Source organism: Phaseolus vulgaris, chromosome 4 (genome assembly GCF_051622355.1).
Source record: "Phaseolus vulgaris cultivar YP4 chromosome 4, ASM5162235v1, whole genome shotgun sequence".
NCBI lineage: Eukaryota > Viridiplantae > Streptophyta > Magnoliopsida > Fabales > Fabaceae > Phaseolus > Phaseolus vulgaris.
Genome location: NC_143501.1, coordinates 12,119,371 through 12,140,357, shown reverse-complemented (window position 1 = coordinate 12,140,357; position 20,987 = coordinate 12,119,371). Strand labels below are relative to the sequence as shown.

Sequence of the window (20,987 nt, the reverse complement as noted above, 5' to 3'; positions counted from 1 at the left end):
TTAATCTTATCAACCTTATTCTAGTGTTCTTGGTCCTAGTTGTAAGAACATTTTGGGGCCCACCGTAGAGTCGAGAAGTAGCTGAAAAAGGTTGAAGACAAGATGAATCAAAGGGAAGAACAGGGAGGAGAGCAGGCAGATAATGTTAGCATGCCAATGACAATGTTGGTACAACTACATAAAGAGCTTGGGATGTTAAAAAAAAGTAATGAAGAAGAATTAAGTATGTTAAGGGTCGAAAACGCACGTATGAGGAGAAAATTACAAGAAGTAACAGTTTTAAACTTATCCTTTGAGACCGTTAAGCTGAGAGCACAAGTGAATGAGAGGATTCATCATAATGAAAGTTCCCAAACAAAGAGAGGATTGCTCGAAAACTTTGAGGTTTTTGTAGGGGCATCTTCAAGAAAACATCCCTTCTATGATGTTATAGTCGATACTCCACTACCAGACAATTGGAAAAAATTGACTATTGACAAATACGACGGAAGTACAGACCCTGATGAACATATTGCAATATATACCACCCAAATTAGTTTATATACATGGAATGACGCTGTTATGTGCAGAGTGTTCCCTACAACGTTGAGAGGGGCAACGTTGAGTTGGTTCACACGTCTCCCACCCTTAAGTGTGGATTGTTTCGATACATTGGTGGAAAAGTTTAGTGCTCAATTCGCAACCAGTCGTCCTCTTCATCTAACATCGATTGCCTTGGTAAACATAAGGCAAGAGAAGGGAGAGTCGTTGAGGATGTTCATGGAACGCTTTGGAAAGGTTGCCTTGGGAATTCGAAATCTCAACCCAGAGGTTACCATGCATCATATGATAACATCGTTGAAACCAGGACCATTTGGTGACAGTCTTTGCAAGAAAACTGCAACCAATTTGGATGAGTTAAGGCCGCGAGCATCAAAATTTATGCAGATGGAAGAACTGAGAGAGTTTCGAAATCAGGTAAGGATTGATGGAGGTGAAAAGAGAGTGATAGAAAGAGAAAGTGGACCTATGGCTAGAAGAGCCAGAGAAGAGTTTAGAAGCCGAAAGTTCCAACAATACACACCCTTAAATACAAACAGAACAAGAGTTCTACAGGAAGCTATGGCTGCAGAAATAATACCACCACCAAGAAAAGCAAGAACACCGGAAAGAACAAATCACACTAAGCGTTGTGAGTATCATAAAAATCATGGTCATCATACAGAAAAGTGTATTGGGTTGAAAGATAGAATAGAAGAATTAATACAAGCAGGGCAGTTGAAAGAATGAGGGTAAGTCCGGAGAGAGGTTTGAGAGGGGGTGAGATCGGAGAGAGAAGGGCGGAAAGAGTTGAAAGAAGGGAAAATAGAAGAGTAGAAAAGAGAGATGATAGAAGGGGTAGAAGGCCGGAAGGAAGAGGTGACGAGGTTTATCAAAACACACAGTCAGTAAGGCGAAGTAGGGAGCAAAGTTTGGGAAGGCCGGTCAGAGGGTTTATAAACACAATTTCAGGTGGGTTTTCTGGAAAGGAATCTTCGTCAGCAAGAAAACAGTACTGGAGAAGTATCAGAACCATTAATCATACTTTTAAAAGAAGAACTTTGCCACCGATGCTTTTTACAGATGAAGATTTTTAAGAAATTGATCCTGATCATGATGACCCTATGGTGATAACAGTAGAAATAGCCGAGTATGCCGTCATGAAAACCTTGGTTGACCAGGGGAGTTCAGTTGATATTTTGTTTTGGGATACTTTCAAAAGGTTGCACTTGAGAGAAGAAGATATTGTACCTTTCCGAGAACAACTCATTGGCTTCTCGGGTGAAAATGTTAGCACAAAAGGATATGTTGATTTAATGACACCATTCAGAAGAGACAGTAAGACTAAAAAGATCAAAATCAGGTACTTAGAGGTGGATGCTTCCACATCATACAATGTATTGTTGGGACGATCTTCTTTGAATAAGTTGGGAGGAATAGTCTCAACATCGCACTTAGCCATGAAATTCCCAACAGAGAAGGGGGAGACAGCAACAATTTATGTCAATCAAAAAGATGCTCGAAAATGTTATGTAGCAGGTTTGAAGATGAATTTGAAAGCAAATAAAGATACTGAAAAAATGGTGGCAATGGTGGATTTAGACCCCAGATTGAATGATGAGAGGTTGGAACCGAAAGAAGAGACAACAACTGTGGTACTAGGCTAGGACGAGAGACAATGTACTTACATAGGTGGAAGTATGCCTGAAGAATTATTGAGAAAACTTATTACAGTGTTACGTAACAACAAAGACTTATTTGCTTGGAGACCATTTGATATTCCTGGAATTGATCCAGAGGTAATTTGTCACAAGTTATCTGTTTGCCGAGAAGTAAGGCCGATATCTCAAAAACGAAGAAAACTGGGAGAAGAAAGACGGAAGGCAGCAATTGAGGAAACTGAGAAATTGATGCAAGCTGGTTTCATTCGAGAAGCTTAATATACTACATGGTTATCTAATGTGGTACTTGTTAAGAAACCGAATGGAAAATGGAGAATGTGCACAGATTACACAGATATGAATAAAGCCTGCCCAAAAGACACATATCCATTGCCTAACATAGACCGATTGGTTGATGGAGCGTTTGGTCAAGAGATGATGAGCTTTCTTGATGCCTATTCAGGGTATAATCAAATACAGATGTATGGACCAGATATCCCAAAAACAGCTTTCACCACAGATACTGCAAACTATTGTTATAAAGTCATGCCTTTCGGTTTAAAAAATGTTGGAGCCACCTATCAGAGGTTGATGGATAAGGTGTTTAAAGAGCAAATTGGAAAGAACATGGAGGTTTATGTTGATGATATGGTGGTTAAATCAGATAAAGTATAGAAACATTTGGAAGACCTTGAGGAGGTGTTTGCACAAATAAGAAAATACAATATTCGTCTTAATCCAGAAAAGTGCGTTTTCGGCGTGAGAGGTGGAAAATTTTTGGGTTTCATGTTAACAAACAGAGGTATTGAGGCAAATCCTGATAAATGCGAAGCAATAATGAAGATGTGAAGTCCGGAAAGCTTGAAGGAGGTACAAAGACTAGTGGGGAAGCTGAACTCATTGTCAAGCTTTTTACCAATATTGGCTAAGAAAACTAAACCGATAGTAAACTTGTTAAAAAAATCTGAAACCTTTGAGTGGAATGAGCGATGTGAGCAAGCCCTTTCTCAGATCAAAAGTATGGTAGCCGAACCACCAATCTTAGTTAAACCTGTGTCAACCCAACCCATCATAGTTTACCTAGCAACTTCAAATGAAGCCATAGGAGCAGCCTTGATCCAAGAAAACACGGAGCAAAAACCGATATATTTTGTAAGTAGATCCCTCCAAAACACCGAAACCAGATATCCCAAGGTTGAAAAAGTTGCCTTAACACTGGTGTATGCCGCGAGACGTCTTTGACCATATTTTCAAAATCATCAGATAATTGTGAGGACAGATTATCCAATATCTAAAATTTTGAGAAAACCAGATTTTGCAGGCAGAATGGTGACATGGTCAATGGAGCTTTCAGAATATGGAATCAAGTATGAACCAAGAGGACCAATTAAAGCCCAATCCCTTGCGGATTTCATTATCCAGATGCCGACAACAACACAACAGGAGCAGTGGACATTGTATGTAGATGGCGCGTCAAGCAAAAGAGGAAGCGGAGCAGGGATAGTACTTGAAGGACCAGACAACTTCCAAGTAGAGATGGCGTTAAGATTCGAGTTCAGAACATCCAACAACCAAGCCGAATACGAAGCTCTTGTTGCAGGGTTATTATTGGCCAGAGACATGGGAGTCGAAAATGTCATTTGCAAAAGTGACTCTCAACTTTCAGTGGGACAGGTACAAGGGGAATATCAGGTAAAAGATCCATTATTAATGAAATATTACCATAAAGTATTAAATATTATGCAATGCTTTAATAAGGCTGAAATAAAATATATTCCGAGAGAATTAAATATGAAAGCAGACTCATTATCCAAATTAGCAAGTCAACAACGACAAGTGCAACATAAATCAGTCATACAACAAACCCTCAGTCATCCGACAGTTAGTTTAGAAGAATGCTTCAATGTTGCAACGTCAAAAGCTGATGGATAAAAACATATATAGAAGTGATAAAGAGCCAAGAACAAGGTGTTGAACTGGATACAAAAATGGCAAAGAAAGTGGCTAGTTTTGTTTTAATTGGTGATGAACTTTACAAAAGAGGATATTCTATACCTTTGCTAAAGTGTCTCTCGAGAGAGCAAGCTCAATATGTAGTGAAAGAACTTCATGAAGGAATTTGTGGATTACATTGTGGAGCTCGAACAATGGCAACAAAAGTTTGTAGAGCCGGATACTACTGGCCAACAATTCGAGAAGATTGTGAGATTTATGTTAAAGCATGTAAAAAATGTCAAAGAGTTTGGAAGTTTAAATCATATACCAGCACAAGAGTTGCAAGGAATTGTTTCTCCATGGCCATTTGCAAAGTTGGGAATTGATATACTTGGTCCATTTCCACTTGGACGAGGACAAACCAAGTTCATGATAGTAGTTGTGGACTACTTTACAAAATGGATAGAAGCAGAAGCATTGACTAAGATAGCGGCTCAGCAAGTTCAAACGTTTGTATGGAAAAATATAATATGTAGATTTGGAATCCCACACACCATTATAACTGACAATGGCCGACAATTTATTGATAAAAACTTATGGAATTTTATGCAGAATTGGGGATCAAGTCAACAACCACTTCAGTTGAACATCCGGAAACGAATGGACAAGCCGAAGCTGCAAATAAAGTTATTCTCGGACAATTAAAGAAGAGGTTAGGAAGTGCTAAAGGTTTATGGGCCGAGAAGTTGCCAGAGATATTATGGGCGTATAGATGCACACCACAAATGTCAACTGGTGAAACACCGTTCAATCTCACATATGGAACAGATGCAATGCTAACCGTAGAAGTTAATGAACCAACACTACGAAGGCAAATGGAAGATTGGAATATCAACAATGAATGTTTGAGGACTGACCTTGATCTTATTGACGAACTTAGAGAACGAGCAAAAATAAAAGAAGTAGTAGTAAAAAGAAGAGCAATGAAGAGGTTTAATGCAAAGGTAAAATTAAGAGATTTTAAAGAAGGGGATTTGGTATGGAGAATGCGAACTGACGCTCAAAAAGATCCGCGACATTGGAAAGGTCCTTTCAGGGTACTAGAAAATTTGCAAAATGGAACCCATAGATTAGAAACTTTGGAAGAGAAGGTGATACCAAGAACATGGAATGCAAGTCATTTAAAGTTTTATTTTAGTTAAAATAGCAGATGTAAAAAGAAGACTTTTGTGTACATACTTATCGTTTAATGAAGAAGAAGCATTATCAAGTGACACAATTCATCTTGTTCACTTTCATTTTTTTTTTGGTCTTGGATGATTTCACTCCAGGTGAAATCCCACCCATGAAAACATCTACTTAAAATTCTTTCGGTCTTGGATGCTTTCACTTCAGGTGAAATCCCTCCCGAGAGAACATTTCTGCATAAATCTTTCGGTCTTGGATGCTTTCACTTCAGGTGAAATCCCTCCCAAGAGCATATTCCCTTATAACTCTTTCGGCCTTGGATGCTTTCACTTCAGGTGAAATCCTTCGCAGGAGAACATCTACTTATAATCCTTTCGGACTCAAACGCTTTCATGACGAACCTAAAACAATCTCACGTAAATTTTTCGGCATAAATTATTTTCACTTAAACTCTTTTCCAAAAAAATATTGTGTATTTCTCATGGTCCAAAATAAATATCGAATACTAATGCCGAAAGATCAGATGGAGCATGTTTGTTATATTAGATGGAATAAGGTAAGATATATTTCAAACCATACTAAGCCAAATAGTGAAGCCGAAAAGGTGAGATGAATTTATCTTCGGTTGGAAAAATAAATCGAAGGTAAACTCGAGGATGTTATTTTATTTTTATTTCGGTTAACTAAAACCGAATACTAAAATTGAAAGGTGAAATTGGACACGTTAGTTATATTAGGTCGTCTAACTCTATCTTTCAGGCATATCTGGGGTAATTAAAATTATTCACTAGCAAGCAATTAGGTTACGTGCAAAGAAAATAAAATATTATATATAGTTGGATGTTATACATCCAAAGCCCAACCGAAAGAATTCTTTGGTCTTAGAAGATTTAATCATTCTTTGGTCTTAGAAGAATTCTTTTGGATGTTTTCACTTTAAGCGAAAATCCTCCATTTGACATACTTTAAAATAAAAACCGGGAGGTCTAATCCAGCATTAGGCATCTCAATATTAAGTTCAAGAGATCAATTGCCATTAGGCAGTCTTCCGAAAAATCAAGGCCATAAATTAGAAAGTTGATAAAACAATCATTTATAGCTCGATAAAAAACCTGAAAGATCCAAGTTACAAAAACCGAGAGGTCTAGTTAAGGATCTGTAACCAAAAGATGACATTTAAAGCCTTTAAATTCAATGACCAAAAGATTAGCACCGAGAGGTTACGACCGAAAGCTCTGTGATAGCATTTACTTGTAACCGAAAAAACAAAATTAATCATTCAAATCACATAACCAAGAGGATAGGCCGAGAGGTCTAAAATAATATCTAATGATAAAAAAAAATTCGAAATAATTTTATAATACTTCGCTTGTTGCAAAATGATCAATAATTTTATCTTTAAGAACCGAAAGGTCCGATTGAAGATGTATCAAATCAAATATTTTCGAAAGAATATTGTGTAGTTCTCGTGATCACTGATGCCGAAAGATGAGATCGAACATGTCTGTTATATTAAATGGAATAAGTTAAGATATCTTTTAAACCAAATATCAAAACCAAAAGATATGAGTATTAAACCAATGGGTATAATTAAATTGCTAAGATCCAATGATTATTATTAAAAAAAAAAAAATTGGTTACAACCGAAAACTTTCAAAAGCTATAATATCATAACTGAAAAGCGGATAACTCGAAAAATAGAACCGAGAAGTCACCATCGAAAGCTCTAAATAATATTTACACAATAACAAAACCAATTTAAAAACAAGAGAAAGCAACGAATTTTATAAAATCAAAACGATAAGTTCCAAAAAAGGAATTACATTACGAATGCAAATATCCATACATTTATCAAACATCATAGCATTCCAAAACAAATTTGCTTCTCGTTAGCTAAACCGAGAACTATAAACAAAAATGCGAGCATATACCCATCTAGCTCTCGGCATCAACATCTTCAGTATCATCTTCAGGAATTTCATTAACAGGCACTAATTCACTATTATAGAAGTCTTTCTTAACATCAAAATTGCCTTCATAGATGGGAATCTTGTAGAAATACTTCGCCTGTTCCAAAGCTTTCGCAAAGCCTAACTTATGTTGTTCCAAAATAAAGTTTTGGGCTTCGAAAACATCCACCTTCAATTGCTCAATCTCGTCCTCCATAACTTTAATGGTGTTGGTGTTAGAATCCTTCACGGAAGATAATTCCGAAACTCTTTTCTCAAGTAGTTGATTGTCGTTACGAAGTTGACCGATCTCTTCACCAGTCTTCAAGCTTACGACCTTTAAATCAGAAATTTGTTTTTCAAGATTTTCTTTTTCTATCTCTTGCTGCTTTTTCAGCAAACCCATATCTTCCAGTTGCGAAGTTAAAGCGGTGTTTTTCTCATTACTTTCAGCAAGCTCATTCTTTAACTTTTCAAACTCGGTAAGAGAAACACAACTACCATTCTTTGCTTTCACCATCTTCCCAATCAAAAGAGTCCTACTCGAAAGCTCGATGATAGAATCAGCCAAATAAGCAGCATCCTCAGCTTTCAACATATTATAAGATGACTCAGTAAAGGAAGTTTGAACAAACTTAGCATACTTCGTAGAAGCACCAAAAATGGATTCAGGAAGAGGCTCCATTGAACCACCTTCACAATGGCGGTGGCGTCGAGAAGAAGAATGTGACTTTTTGCTACTTCTAGCACGTTTCTTGAACTTTTTTGAAGGTCCAGCAATGTGATCATCCTTCGCGGGTTCAGGGGCTTCAATACGAGAAAGAGGTTCCACAATTTCTACCTCCACTACCGGGTTGACCACATTTTTACGCCGAGGAGTAACATCACAGGCTCTGTTAAGAAGTTTTGTAAAGTATGAACGACCTTTCAGATTTGTGGCCGCCATTAATGCTGAAAATCAATGAAAAATTTAGCAAAGTTAAAAATCTCATGCTACAAAACGAGAAAAAAGGATAAGATCCTCTTGTGGACTTTTTGAAGTATACAATTGTAGTAAAGCGCGAGTGGGAATTCGATATGAGAGGTAACCAAAAACTTCAATAACATGACGATCAACAACATTCATTGAGTGGCAAGACCACAAATTGAACTTTAATGGATCTTGCGTCCAATACAAAGGAAATTTCGGAATGTCTCCATCAAAAAAATATTCTCTTCCTTTAGGCTCTATTAAGATCTTGAAAAAACTCCCTTTAAAATCCTTATACGACGACGTAAAGGGCTTAAGAAAACAAATATCAGGCTTACTAATTAGAGACAACCAACTTGGTCGTTTACCTGGCCGAGAGCTATAATAATACAAAAAAGATTTGGGGCTGGGAGAAAGTGACAATAATTTACACAAAATGCTAAAAGCTTGCATCGATGCCCAACCATTAGGATGAAGCTGGGTAGGAGCAACATTAAGAATATTAAGAACGCCCATTTGAAAATCATTCAAGGGCAATCGAATATGGAGGTCCCTAAAGAAACAAGCATAAAAATAAAAATAAAATCATTACTATCACCCTCTCGGCCATGACAGACATTATAAACATCACCCACACGCCGAAAAGAAATTATATCATTCTCAACATCAGAATAATAAATCTGAGAATTAGAAACAAAATCACGAAGCTCATTAGCAGAGCGATACCGAGAAAAGAAGTCTCGGACCTTAGAATTAACAATTGTAACCTGGACGAAGTTTCTTCCTTGGAGAAATCACTTTGACTCTTTCGGCAACAGTCACAGTAGCAACTTCATTTGAATCTTTCATACAAGAAAGAGTAGCAGAAGAAGATTTCGATTCAAGATCTTGTTCTCCTCGTACCACTCGACCGGTGGATTCACCACCCACGCTTGAAAAATCACTAAGACCATCGGAACCAGAAGAAGATTTCGAGATAGACATTGTTACCTTTAAAGGAAGAAGAAAGCTTCAAACGTCGTAGCTCTCCACCAGCAATAAAACCCGTATAAAATGATAACAATTTGAATGGGGTGCCTATTTATAAACAAAACAAACCCTAGATACTGAAAAGTCACAAGCCCTTCCAAACCATTCAAAAAATTAATTATCTAAGGGTTCAAATAATACCTATGTCAAATCATTCAGTCTGAGCATAAAAAACACGGTTAACGAGGCATTTAAATCAAATCAAATCATATCTTGAAATTCTCACATTATATCATACATAAAAAAATTTATTATTTTTTTAAAAAAAAAACTTTAAGCCAAATTCTTTATGCCTAGGGGGCCAGTGTACTGATAGGTCAAAACCGAGAGGTGAGGCCGAAAGCTAATACCGAAATAACCTCTCGGTTATAACAATAAATATATAAAATAAAACTAAAACATATATATATATATATAACAAGGCCCAAATTTACATAAGAAACCTGCGTTAGGGGGTGCGTAAATAATAAAACGGTGTAGAAAGAAAGTTCAAAGGTAAAGTGAAAAGCCCATTAAGGAAACTGTATAAATAGGAGATCAACATAAGAGGTAAGAAAGAGTGATTTTTGTCTGATGAACATTAAACTATTTCTGACTTTGGCATCAGAGCGCCTTGCAGGTACACCCCCCCATCTGTGTGAAGGAGAAGCCGAGAGCACCTAGGTGAAGGAGAAGCCGAGAGCACCTAGCTAAAGGAGAAGCCGAGAGCATCTAGCTAAAGGAGAAGCCGAGAGCACTTAGCCGAAAGAGAAGCCGAGAGCACCTACCTTGAGGAGAAGCCGAGAACACCCAACGTGAGGAGAAGCCCAGAGTATCCAACCCAAAAAGAAACCGAGAGAGTCCAACCTTAGTTCGGAAGATTTGTAAAGGAGTTAATCTTATCAACCTTATTATAGTGTTCTTGGTCCTAGTTGTAAGAAGAGTAACTAAATGTAAAATAGTATTGAAAAAGACAAAAAGGTTGTACATAAGCACTTGGAATGATTTTATTAAGTATTAAATATAATGTTTAGAAATTTGAAAACAAATTATTTTAGAAATGTAAAGAATGAACCGGTTTTCATCGGCAAGAGTTGAAGTAAAGTGATGATCCTTCAGCTTTATTAAATAAAACTGTAGAACAGTGAAAGTGTAAAATCTTTATTCCTTGCCTCGAATTTACTCATAGTACGTGAGCAAGTAATAACTTTATTCAGATGCAAACACCAATCCGTAATAATCCACAACACCCATAACAGTAAAATAATCTCGATCAAAATCTCTCACTACCCACCAAGCCTCTCTTGTCTACACCCTCCACAAATACATTTTTCTATCAGCAAACAATGTCTGCAACTTGCACTTCAGAACTCACCATTCGAGAAAGGCTCCAGCAGCTGCAAAAAGCAAAGGAAGCACCATCACCATCCCCTGAAAACGCCAAAATCCAACGAGTAGCACACTATCTCCGAGACCGAATGAACTTCACCAAACAATACTCTCCAAAGTTATTGTCATTTGGTCCCATCCACTATGGTGATCCCAAACTACAGTCAGGAGAACAGTACAAAAAAATGTGGGCAGCAGAGTACATCGACAACACCGATATATCTCCTCTAGAGCTGCACACAAAGGTGGTACAAAACATGGAAACCCTGAAACCCCTCTTTGACGACGATCTTTTCATCAACAATCACACGTTTTTACGGTATCACGAACATGGTTTTGGAACTCCGGAGGAAATGATCGGTTGGACGCTGTTTGTGGATGGGTGCGCCCTTCTGCGGATTCTGGAACATGCGAAGCTGGACAAACCGGAGAAAATGAACGTGAAGGTTGACCAGCTTGTGCTGGTGATGCAGGACGTGCTTCTGCTGGAGAACCAGCTTCCGTTCCCGTTGCTGAAACATCTGTGGTGGCTCTCCGAAATAAAGTTGAAGGAAACCATGAAAGATTTTCTCCGTTGCCACCATTGGGCCACCAAAGAGGAACACAAAATCTTTGAAGCGGAATTCCCAGATCCTACTCATCTTCTCGGCCTTCAACGCTCTATCATCCTTCATGAACCTATGATAAAACAAACTAAAAATGTTCCGGATGCTTCAACTCAGAACAAGACTCCAAATGTTTCCACTGAAAACCACGAGGACATGGTAACATACAGGTACAGTTTAAACTATCTGTCTCATTACTTTTAAAAAATAATTTTTAAAACAATCTTATTTTTGTGAAAGAAATAGATATAAGTATTTTAAAAGTGTGCATAACTTTCATTGCTTAAGTATTCAAATGTATGGATATCATTTACTTGAAATAAATAAAATTATTAGTGTTCAATAGGTTTAGATACTTTATATATATATATATATATATATATATATATATATATATATATGCGCACTAAAGTATCGTTATCCTGTACTTATAGAGTTAAATATGTGTTTGTTCTTATAATTATAGTTTATCTTTCAAATTTGTCAATGTTTATAATTAAAAAAGTGATTGGTTAAATCAAAAGAGGGATGAAATAGTTTTCAAACTTTTTCACAAATTTTTTCTTTTCTTTAAGTTCTTTTTAAAACTATTTTAATTCTTCAAGTTATTTTAAAACTATTTCAATTTTAAAATTAGAATGTAATTCGATTAGGAATCAAGATTGATACCAAAATTGATAACACTAAAATAAAAGAATAGTTAAAGTTGGGCTAGAAAAAGGTCACATGTTGGCCTATCATAAGATAAATTAGTTTATGCACATGGTGGAGTTGTACATGAAGATTTATACTAGTTCAGATTAAACGATTTCAGATCCAATTTCAATTATTCAACCTTAGAACAATCGAATTTTACTATCTTCAAAAGTTTGAACAAAAACACTCACTAAGCAATTTAAACTTAAGACAACAAACAACAATTAAATCAACTCCTTAACATACTCAAGAAGACATCAACCTAGTCAACTCTTGATTAACAAGAGGATATGCATTGGAACACTTATAGCAAAACTAGAAAAAAACAAAGGGATTTACCAAATTTCCACAGTAGAAGCAAAGCACAAGGTTTCTTTAACAACACAACACAACCTTGAATATTAAATCTTAGCACACTTTGAAAGTATGAAAATTTCTCAAATAAGTTCACTTTAGCAATAATAATTGTTGAATGAAAGATTGATACAAAATATATATTTATAGAGTTTAGAAAATGTTGATTTAAAAGAGATACAAATGCATTTAATAGATTATATCGAAATGATTATCAATTATTCTCAATTAAATTTGGAAAACAACCACAATACTTTTGTTTTAATAATTTATTTTTGCTTTACATTTAATGTTGAAAACACGTTCAATTGATTATTAAATACTTTAATCGTTTATTTTTTATATCTAATTTTCCTACTCTCTGATTTAATTTATTATTAAATAGATAATTGATTAATTTGTTCTAAATCTCATCAAGAACAATTTAATTGATTATATTTATATAAAACCTTAATCGATTAAGAAGGACATAAAACTTTTTTAAAACATTTTTAACTTTTCAAAACATGATTTCTTTTAATTCATTAGTATGAGATGTGTAATGATTAAAATATTTGTGAATACCTTCTATTCTAAACTTTATCAAGAACAATTTAATTATACAAAACTTTAATTGATTAACAAGACCATAAAATCATTGTAAAACATTTTTAGCTTTTCAAGACATGTTTGCTTTTAATTTATTTTAATATTGGATGTGTGTTGATTAAAAACCTTTTGTTCTAAACCTCATCAAGAACAACTTAATCAATCATACAAAACTTTAATCAATTAACCGGGCCATAAAATCTTTTTAAAACATTTTTAACTTTTCAAAACATGTTTTCTTTTAATTCTATGTGTTGAATAAAAATCTTGTAAATGCTTTGTGTGAAAGACTCAACAACATGCAATGAAAGCTAAAAACTCTTTAAACATCACTATCTTCATCTTCAAACATCGTCATAAAATAAACTTATCTTGAGGATTGAGTCTTTTCTTCAAGGCCAACAAAGTTAACTCAACTAATCATATGTTTAACACTTAATTAATCCTAGCACATGATGAATCCTTAAATTTAGGGTTAGACACATTGTACCTCCTAAAATAAAGAAAAAATTCATCATTACTTTCAAGAAGCACACACATGGAAAGGTTAAAAGTCATGTGAAATAGTTAAATTCCTCATTAAAATCATATGTTGGTTAGAAACTTTTTATTAAAATGATATGTATTGGTCAGAAATTATTTATGTGTCTTCTACACTTATAAATTTCATTCCAGAAGTATCTCTTATGTCTCTTGGATTATAGAATATCTGAAGATAATCAAAAACATATTATGTCATTTAAGAATATACAAAAATTAAAAGTCTCATTAAATCTTCTTTTATTTCTTTTAGTGTACCTATTATGAATCTTCTTATAATCTTTATAAAACATTTCTTGAAATCTTCTTACTTATCCTTTTCTTTGTCATAAATCTTTTATTTTTTTCTTGAAATTTTTCTTCTTCTTTATTAGATTTTTCTTCCGAACCTATTTATATCCAACTATAAACTCATTTTCTCCTTCTAAGATGTGTGCCCCACCATCACTTAAAATCCCCTCACCAACCCACATTAATGACCAACCACAAACACTAAACTAATGTGGACCCCACTCGTCAAGTCCCAACCCAATCAAATCCACACCTTGACCATGAGCATGTGAACAAAGTTGCTAATGAAGCGAAGGTATTGTAAAAGACTGTTTCTTCCTGCACCTCCATATCTTCTTCTGGCACCTCCATACAACACATGAAAATACATTTTTATCCTTCTTGTGCCACCCCCATAGAATAACTTTCGGATTATGTAATATGGAAACGCATTTGAAAAAAGACTTCCAGATTACATAATCCGGAAGTTAAAAAAGAATTCCAAATTATGTAATTTGTAAAGTAATCATGCATCTGGAAAAAGACTTCTGGATTATATAATCCAGAAGCTAATTATAAATTTAAAAAATGACTTCCGGATTATGTAATCCGGAATATTACAGAGGGGCCTTTTTTGGAAATACGAGAATCTATGGAGGTGAGAGAAGAAGGTATGGAGGTGCAGGAAGAAGCAGCCATTGTAAAATGGATCTTGCAAACACAAGACAGCCTCACCTAAGCGGATGAAAGCTTTTATCATTGGCAAATGCTCCCTGCACCCAACACAATTTTAAAAATTCCAAAAATGCCCTTTATTCCGGAAATAAAAATCCGGAATTGAAAATAATATATTCCGGAAAAATATATCTGGAAGTGATTATTGAGTTTCGGAAATAAAAATCTGGAAAAAAATTTAAAATTCTTTTCCGGACAAAAAAATCCGGAATTGATAAATAATACATTCTGGAAAAAAAAATCCAGAAAAGAGATTATTGTGTTTCGGAAATAAAAATCCGGAAACAAAAATGAAAAACTCATTCCGGATAAAAATATCCGTAATATAAAATTTCGTTCCGGAAAAAAAAATCTGGAACACATATTTCGGAAATTTTTTTTAAGGATAGTTTCGTCTTTTCCGCTGGAATCGGGTGCAGTGATATGGTGCAGGAAGCAATCATTTATTAAAAGTGTTTTGGGCTTTTCTGTTTTAGGCCTCAATTGAACCTTGTTTTGTTAGAGACCTTCTTTTTTAAACTTCAGTTGAACCTTATTTTTGTTAGTACTACAATCCTGTCTATGGTATATGTAACACTATCCTGTACTCCGTTTAGTTAATTAAAATATTTTTGTAAGATTTATAATTTTAAAATTATTCAATTTTAATAAAAAATTATATTTTAACGTAGGATTGTCAATCTATTAACACTTTGTAAACAGAAAATCGCCTAACACTCTTCTAAATTAAACAAAAACTAATAAAAAAAGAAAGATAAATGATTGAGAAATAAGAGTTTAATGATGAGGCATTACTATCTAATCATAAATAGTTGATTTTTTTTTATCAGAGGCACTCAACCTTTATACAAGTAAAAATAACCTATCTTCTAAAATACCATCTATAAACATTACAAACCAGCAGAGACTAATATATGTTTAGACTTGCTAAAGACTATTATGGTAGATTATGCAACAAATTCTGATAAATTATACAAAATCCTTAGACAATCAGCATCTATACTGACATACTGTAATTATTCTAAAACACAAACCAACAACTTCCCTTCAACTACATAAACTGCAGCGACACACTTTTTTCTACATCCCCATGTTCTTCCATCAATCTTTCAGTATGCTACATAACTCATATTGTTGGTATGAGTTATAATTTGTGTGTGTGAATTGTGTAGGAACATAAAGGAGTTGAAAGCTGCAGGGATTAAATTGAAGTCAAGCAAGACACGTAGGCCAAAAGACATATCTTTCTCCCTTGGTTGGTTCTATTCAACATTGAAGCTTCCTGAGATCGTTGTGGATGACACAACAGCTGCTACTGTGCTGAATCTGATAGCGTATGAGATGTGTCCTGATTTTCATAATGACTATGGGATTTGCTCGTATGTGTCCTTCTTGGACTCACTCATAGACCACCCAGATGATGTGAAGGCATTGAGATCAAAACGAATTTTGCTCAACTCTCTAGGGAGTGATGAGGAAGTGGCTAACCTTTTTAACACCCTTAGCACAGACTTGGTGCCTGACATGGGAAAATATGCTTCTCTTAGAAATCAAATTGAGATGCATTATAATGATAAATGTAGGACTTGGTTTGCTCTTGGGTGTAATACCTATTTCAGCACCCCTTGGGCCATCATTGCATTCCACGCTGCAGTTGTGGGTCTTTTCCTAACTTTTGTCCAAACTTGGTATGCTATTCACCCACCAAAATCCTAAATTATGCCAACTCTTCTCAAATAATAATAATAATAATAAGTGTGTGGTTCACTGTGGCAATGCCACAGACTAGTTTGTTGTTGTTTTGTTTATGATTGGAATCTCCAAACTCTCTTTTTAGTCTTGGACTTAGTTATGTAATCTCAAAATTAATCAATGTATCTTTCAATTGGTTTGTTGGATCTTTATAATGTACAATGATCAATAATGATGTTCTTATATACAGTTCTCTTTATAATTTTTCAACAAGGGCATTTTGTATGGCTTGGTCGTTGATAAAGGTAGAGATGATTAATGAAGAGTGAAACTTTTTTTTCTTTTTTATAAAAGCGTTAATGTTAGACATTATTATTCAACTGGACATCTCAGCTAGGTTGACACCTCAAGTAACAAGAATTAAAAAAGTTTTATTAAAAAAAGAAAAAAAAATATGAAGGGACTAGACCAAAACCCTTATGTTAACAAAAACGATACATAGATAGACTATACCAATTCAAAAAGAATTCTAAGAACAGACTAGATGGAAGCCTATTATACCAATGAGATGATTCTTTATGAATAAATCCTAATTAGCCAACTTATTACCACACGCATTGCCTTCACGAAAGATATGAGTAACCCTAAATTTGATTTTTCCACAGTAATTAAAACAAGTATTCCATCGATTACAAAGTTTTTAGGTTTGATGGCTACAACAAGAGGGGTGGGGGGTGAATTGTTTTCAAACTATTTTTACAAATACTTTGCGTAGAATGAAGCTTTAACAAACACACACAACAACAGTTCAGAAAACCAATTCAATAGTTCAAACAGAAACTGGAATAAAAAATTCAATCGGTTAGAGTTACGATTTAACCAGTTGTTTATGATAGCGGAAATAACCAACAGTTTAATAAGAGATGAGGTAGATAGAACTACACACAAATATTATACTGGTTCACTCAATCACAAAGCTACATCCAGTCCTCAGTCAAACCACTGAGTTTTCACTATGCAATCAATCGCAGATTACACAAACACCACACACAAGAAGGTGACTTTGAATCCCACAAAGCCTTCTCACCCTTCTTGCACACAACAACCACCTCAAGCCAGAATCACACTGACTTTACAGGATTTTACACAGTTATACAGAATGTTATATCAACAATTACAAGAACTTGAACAGGATTAGAAAGCACCCTATTGATTAGTTCTTTCAAAGACAGCAAAGCACAAGGCAATCTTGCTAAAAACTTGATTGAAACCTTTTTTGCAGCACAACAATGACAAAACCTCAAACCTTGACCAAAGCACACAATGAACAAGCACACTTGAATTTCTTTAAGAAAACCTTTTCAAGAAAACATTCAAAGCTTTTTTCTCTCAATGAAAATTCTTTGATTTGTGTTCAAAAACGTGATCACTTAGTCTCCTTTCATGTGAGATGTGTCTCTCTTTATATAGAAAACAGTTTATAACAATTTTTCAAAAACAGTGTTAAAAGTTGTTATGAAAAGAACATGTTGAAGTTAAAATAAATGGATTGTTTTCTGAAAAACAAAAGATGATTTTAAAACCATTTCCAACTCATCTTAACGGTAATAAAGGGCTGCAACAAACTTTTTGGTGCCTTAACAGAATTTTGAAAAACTTTAACAAGTTCAGAAATAAATCTATTGTTTCAAAAATCAACAGATTTATTTTTGTGCAGTAACGTGAAAAACCTAAGGTAGTTGATATAAGAGTTTTGAAAAACTTTTTGTGCTTGATCTTACCACCTTGGTTAAGGATATGAATTAGGTCACGAAGCAAAAGGTCACCTTAAACTCTTTCTAACCTACTATGACCACTAATAACATCACCACTAACTTCAAAGCAAACAATACACTTTTCTACATCAAACACACACACTAAGACTTGTTGAGAAAAAGCTTCAGCCATTTTGCAACAATCTCCCCCTGTTTGATGGAGACAAATCTGTTGAAGATGGATGAAGCTTCTTCTCTACCTACTCTTAGTGTGTTTGATGTAGAAAATAGATAATTTGCTTTGAAGATTGTAATGGGTTTAGATGATCTTGTATTTAGGCTTGTGTATGTTTAAGGTTGCCTTTTTCTACATGACCTATCCTAGATACCTAATCAAGGTAGTAAGATCAAGCACATAAAGTGATCAAATGGTTTTCAAAAAGCTTTTTAGAGTTTTCTAAAAAATCAGGATACTGCACAAAAATAAATTTGTTTCTCTGAAAAAAGAATAGGTTTATTTTTGGTTTGCTGAAAGGCTTTTCGAAAGTTGGTTAGGGCACCAAAGGTACAACTCGGTTAGTTATTTCAGTTAGCTGAGTTGGCAGTTTTCCTAAAATAAATCTGTTTGTTTTTAAACTAAATCTGTTGTTTTCATAACAACTTTTCAACTGTTTTTTGAAAAGTAGTTAGAAACTGTTTTCTATATAAAGAAAAGCTTCTCTCACATGAAAGGTTGTTGAGCAATCACGATTTTGACAGAGCTAAAACACTTTCTGTGTGAGAAGAAGGATTGAATTGAGTTTTTGAAAGGTTTTCCAAAGGGATCTTCAAGTGTGCTTGTTCTAGGAGAACGTTGGTCTTGGTGAAGGTGTTGGTGCAGTTCTGCAGCAATTGAACTACTGGTTTTAAGTTCTTGCATCTTCTTTTCAGGTGTTATCTTTCCTTTATTCTGGTTTGTAAAGGTGTAAGTGTTAGTCACTCTTTGATAGGGTTTCTTGGAGTGCAAGGTGTGCTGAAATAGGGTTTTTTCAGCTTTGTTGGTATTGTTCTTGTAGGTTTCATGAACTGCTATATTGTAATTGTTTGGAATTGGTTTTTAGTGGATTTCACCTTGGAGTGAGGTGAAACTGGATGTAGCTCTTTATGAGTGAACCAGTATAAACCATGCTTGCATAAATCTTCTCAACCCTGCACTCGTTTCTAGTTTTTGTTTAATCTGTCAAGAACGAAATCTATTTACTTGAAAATAAACCTGTTAATTTTGGGTTTAATAAAAACTGTTCTTCGTGATCTGGAAAAGTTCTTCAATCATAAACAAAGCTTTTGAACATAAGTTTGTAATTGGTTAAAGGAAGAATAGTTTTCTTCATTAAATCCTTGATAAAGATTCATTGTCTCTAAAGCCTTGTGTTGAATACTCTTGATTGTTCTTTTGGCATATTTTGTGTTCTTCAAAACTGTTAAAAGTGAACCAATCTGCTTTTGCCATATTTCACTGTTTGATCTCAATTCTGATTTGAATATGTTTTGTTTGTGTTAAAGTGTTGTGAAGAATCAATTTGTTCATTCTAAAATCAATCTGTTTTTTTTCCTCTGATAAAATGAAAAACAGTTTGTGTTTGCGAAAATTTTATAACTTCAATTCACCCATCCTCTCTTGAACTTAGACACTAATATACCCAACAATTGGTATCAAGACCTAGAGCTTGTATTTTGCTCAAGTGTATGCATTATGTCTGAGTTTAAAATGCCTTTTGGTGAAGGTGCATCTATTAATAGACCTCCTATGTTTGGTGGTGTGAATTATGCTTTCTAGAAAATTAAAATGAAGATCTTCATGGAATCTATTGACATGGGTATTTGGGATGTAGTGGCAAATGGATCTTTTGTACCTATGCAGGTTGTCAAAGAAGAAACTGTGAAGAAGCCTTGGTCTGGGAGTGAAACTGAAAGGAAGAAGGCTCAATATGACTCCTTAGCCAAGAACATCATCACCTCTGCATTGAATATGGATGAATTCTTTAGAGTGTCCCAATGCAACTCAGCTAAAGAGATGTGGGAAGTACTAGAAGTAACCCATGAGGGCACAAATGATGTGAAACGTTCGAGGAAGCATTCACTCATTCAACAATATGAGTTGTTTAGGATGAAATCAGAAGAAAGCATTGCAGGTGTGTAGAAACGGTTTACATATATTGTAAATCATCTCACTGGTCTTGGTAAGGTCTTTGATAAGGAAGAGCTCAACATAAAGATGCTGAAATGCCTTGATATGAGCTGGCAGCCTAAGATAACAACAATATCAGAATCTAGAGATTTATCTAAAATGTCCACTGCTACATTGTTTGGAAAATTGATGGAGCATGAGCTAGAACTCAAAAGATTGAAAGAACAAGAAACAGTGGAGAAAAGAGCCAAAGGAATTGCCTTAAAGACTACCATGAAACATGATACAAGTGAGGAAGAAAAGAATTTTGAACATGATGAGACCTTGAGTCTGCTCACCAGAAAATTCAGCATGTTCCTTAAAAGGAAGAACCGAGACAGAACTTAACAAAGAAAAAGGTACTCTAAATCCAATGACTCAAATTCTTCTAGTTATACTTGCTTTGGTTGTGGCAAGCCAGGTCATATAAAGGTTGATTGCCCAAACAATCAAAACAAAGAAAAATCAGCAAGCAAGAAGAGTGAAAGAGGAAAAGGAAAAAGAGCTTATATCTCTTGGGAAGAGAATGATGTATCCTTAACAAGTGACTCTTCAATTGGAAGTGAAGAAGCAAATTTGTGCTTCATGGTGAATGATGTAGGATCTGCATCTGATTCAGTAAGTGACTATTCAACTGATTTCGAAAATTATGATCAACTATTAATTGCCTTTAAGGAAACACATGATGAAGCAAATAGATTGGTTGTTATATGTAACAAACTGAACAAAGTAAATAGGGTACTGGAACCTAAAGTTAAGGCTCTTGAAGAAGAATTACACAAAGCTAAAACTGACTTGGTTAGCCTTTAATTAACATGTCTGCATGCATCAATAAAAACTTGTGAAAATTGTAAGAATTTGGAAAAATAGGTTGAATATCTGCTAAAAACATTATCAAGTTTCACCAAAGGAAGAGAAAATCTTGAAA

The 20,987-nt window shown here is 34.8% G+C and overlaps 3 protein-coding genes across 3 annotated transcripts; all 3 read left to right on the top strand.

Annotated features, from left to right (window-relative positions):
• The first annotated feature begins 249 nt into the window (after positions 1–249).
• LOC137838282 (uncharacterized) lies at positions 250–1,269 on the top strand. The gene has a single exon (XM_068647532.1). It carries the CDS (start codon positions 250–252, stop codon positions 1,267–1,269), a length of 1,020 nt encoding a protein of 339 aa, XP_068503633.1.
• A 374-nt stretch (positions 1,270–1,643) lies between these two features.
• LOC137838281 (uncharacterized) lies at positions 1,644–2,186 on the top strand. Its single transcript, XM_068647531.1, has one exon. It carries the CDS (start codon positions 1,644–1,646, stop codon positions 2,184–2,186), a length of 543 nt encoding a protein of 180 aa, XP_068503632.1.
• An 8,275-nt stretch (positions 2,187–10,461) lies between these two features.
• LOC137837241 (UPF0481 protein At3g47200) lies at positions 10,462–16,372 on the top strand. The gene is made up of 2 exons (XM_068646178.2): positions 10,462–11,394; positions 15,580–16,372. Exons 1-2 carry the CDS (start codon positions 10,577–10,579, stop codon positions 16,121–16,123), a joined length of 1,362 nt encoding a protein of 453 aa, XP_068502279.1. The 5' UTR covers positions 10,462–10,576; the 3' UTR covers positions 16,124–16,372.
• The last annotated feature ends 4,615 nt before the right edge of the window (positions 16,373–20,987 follow it).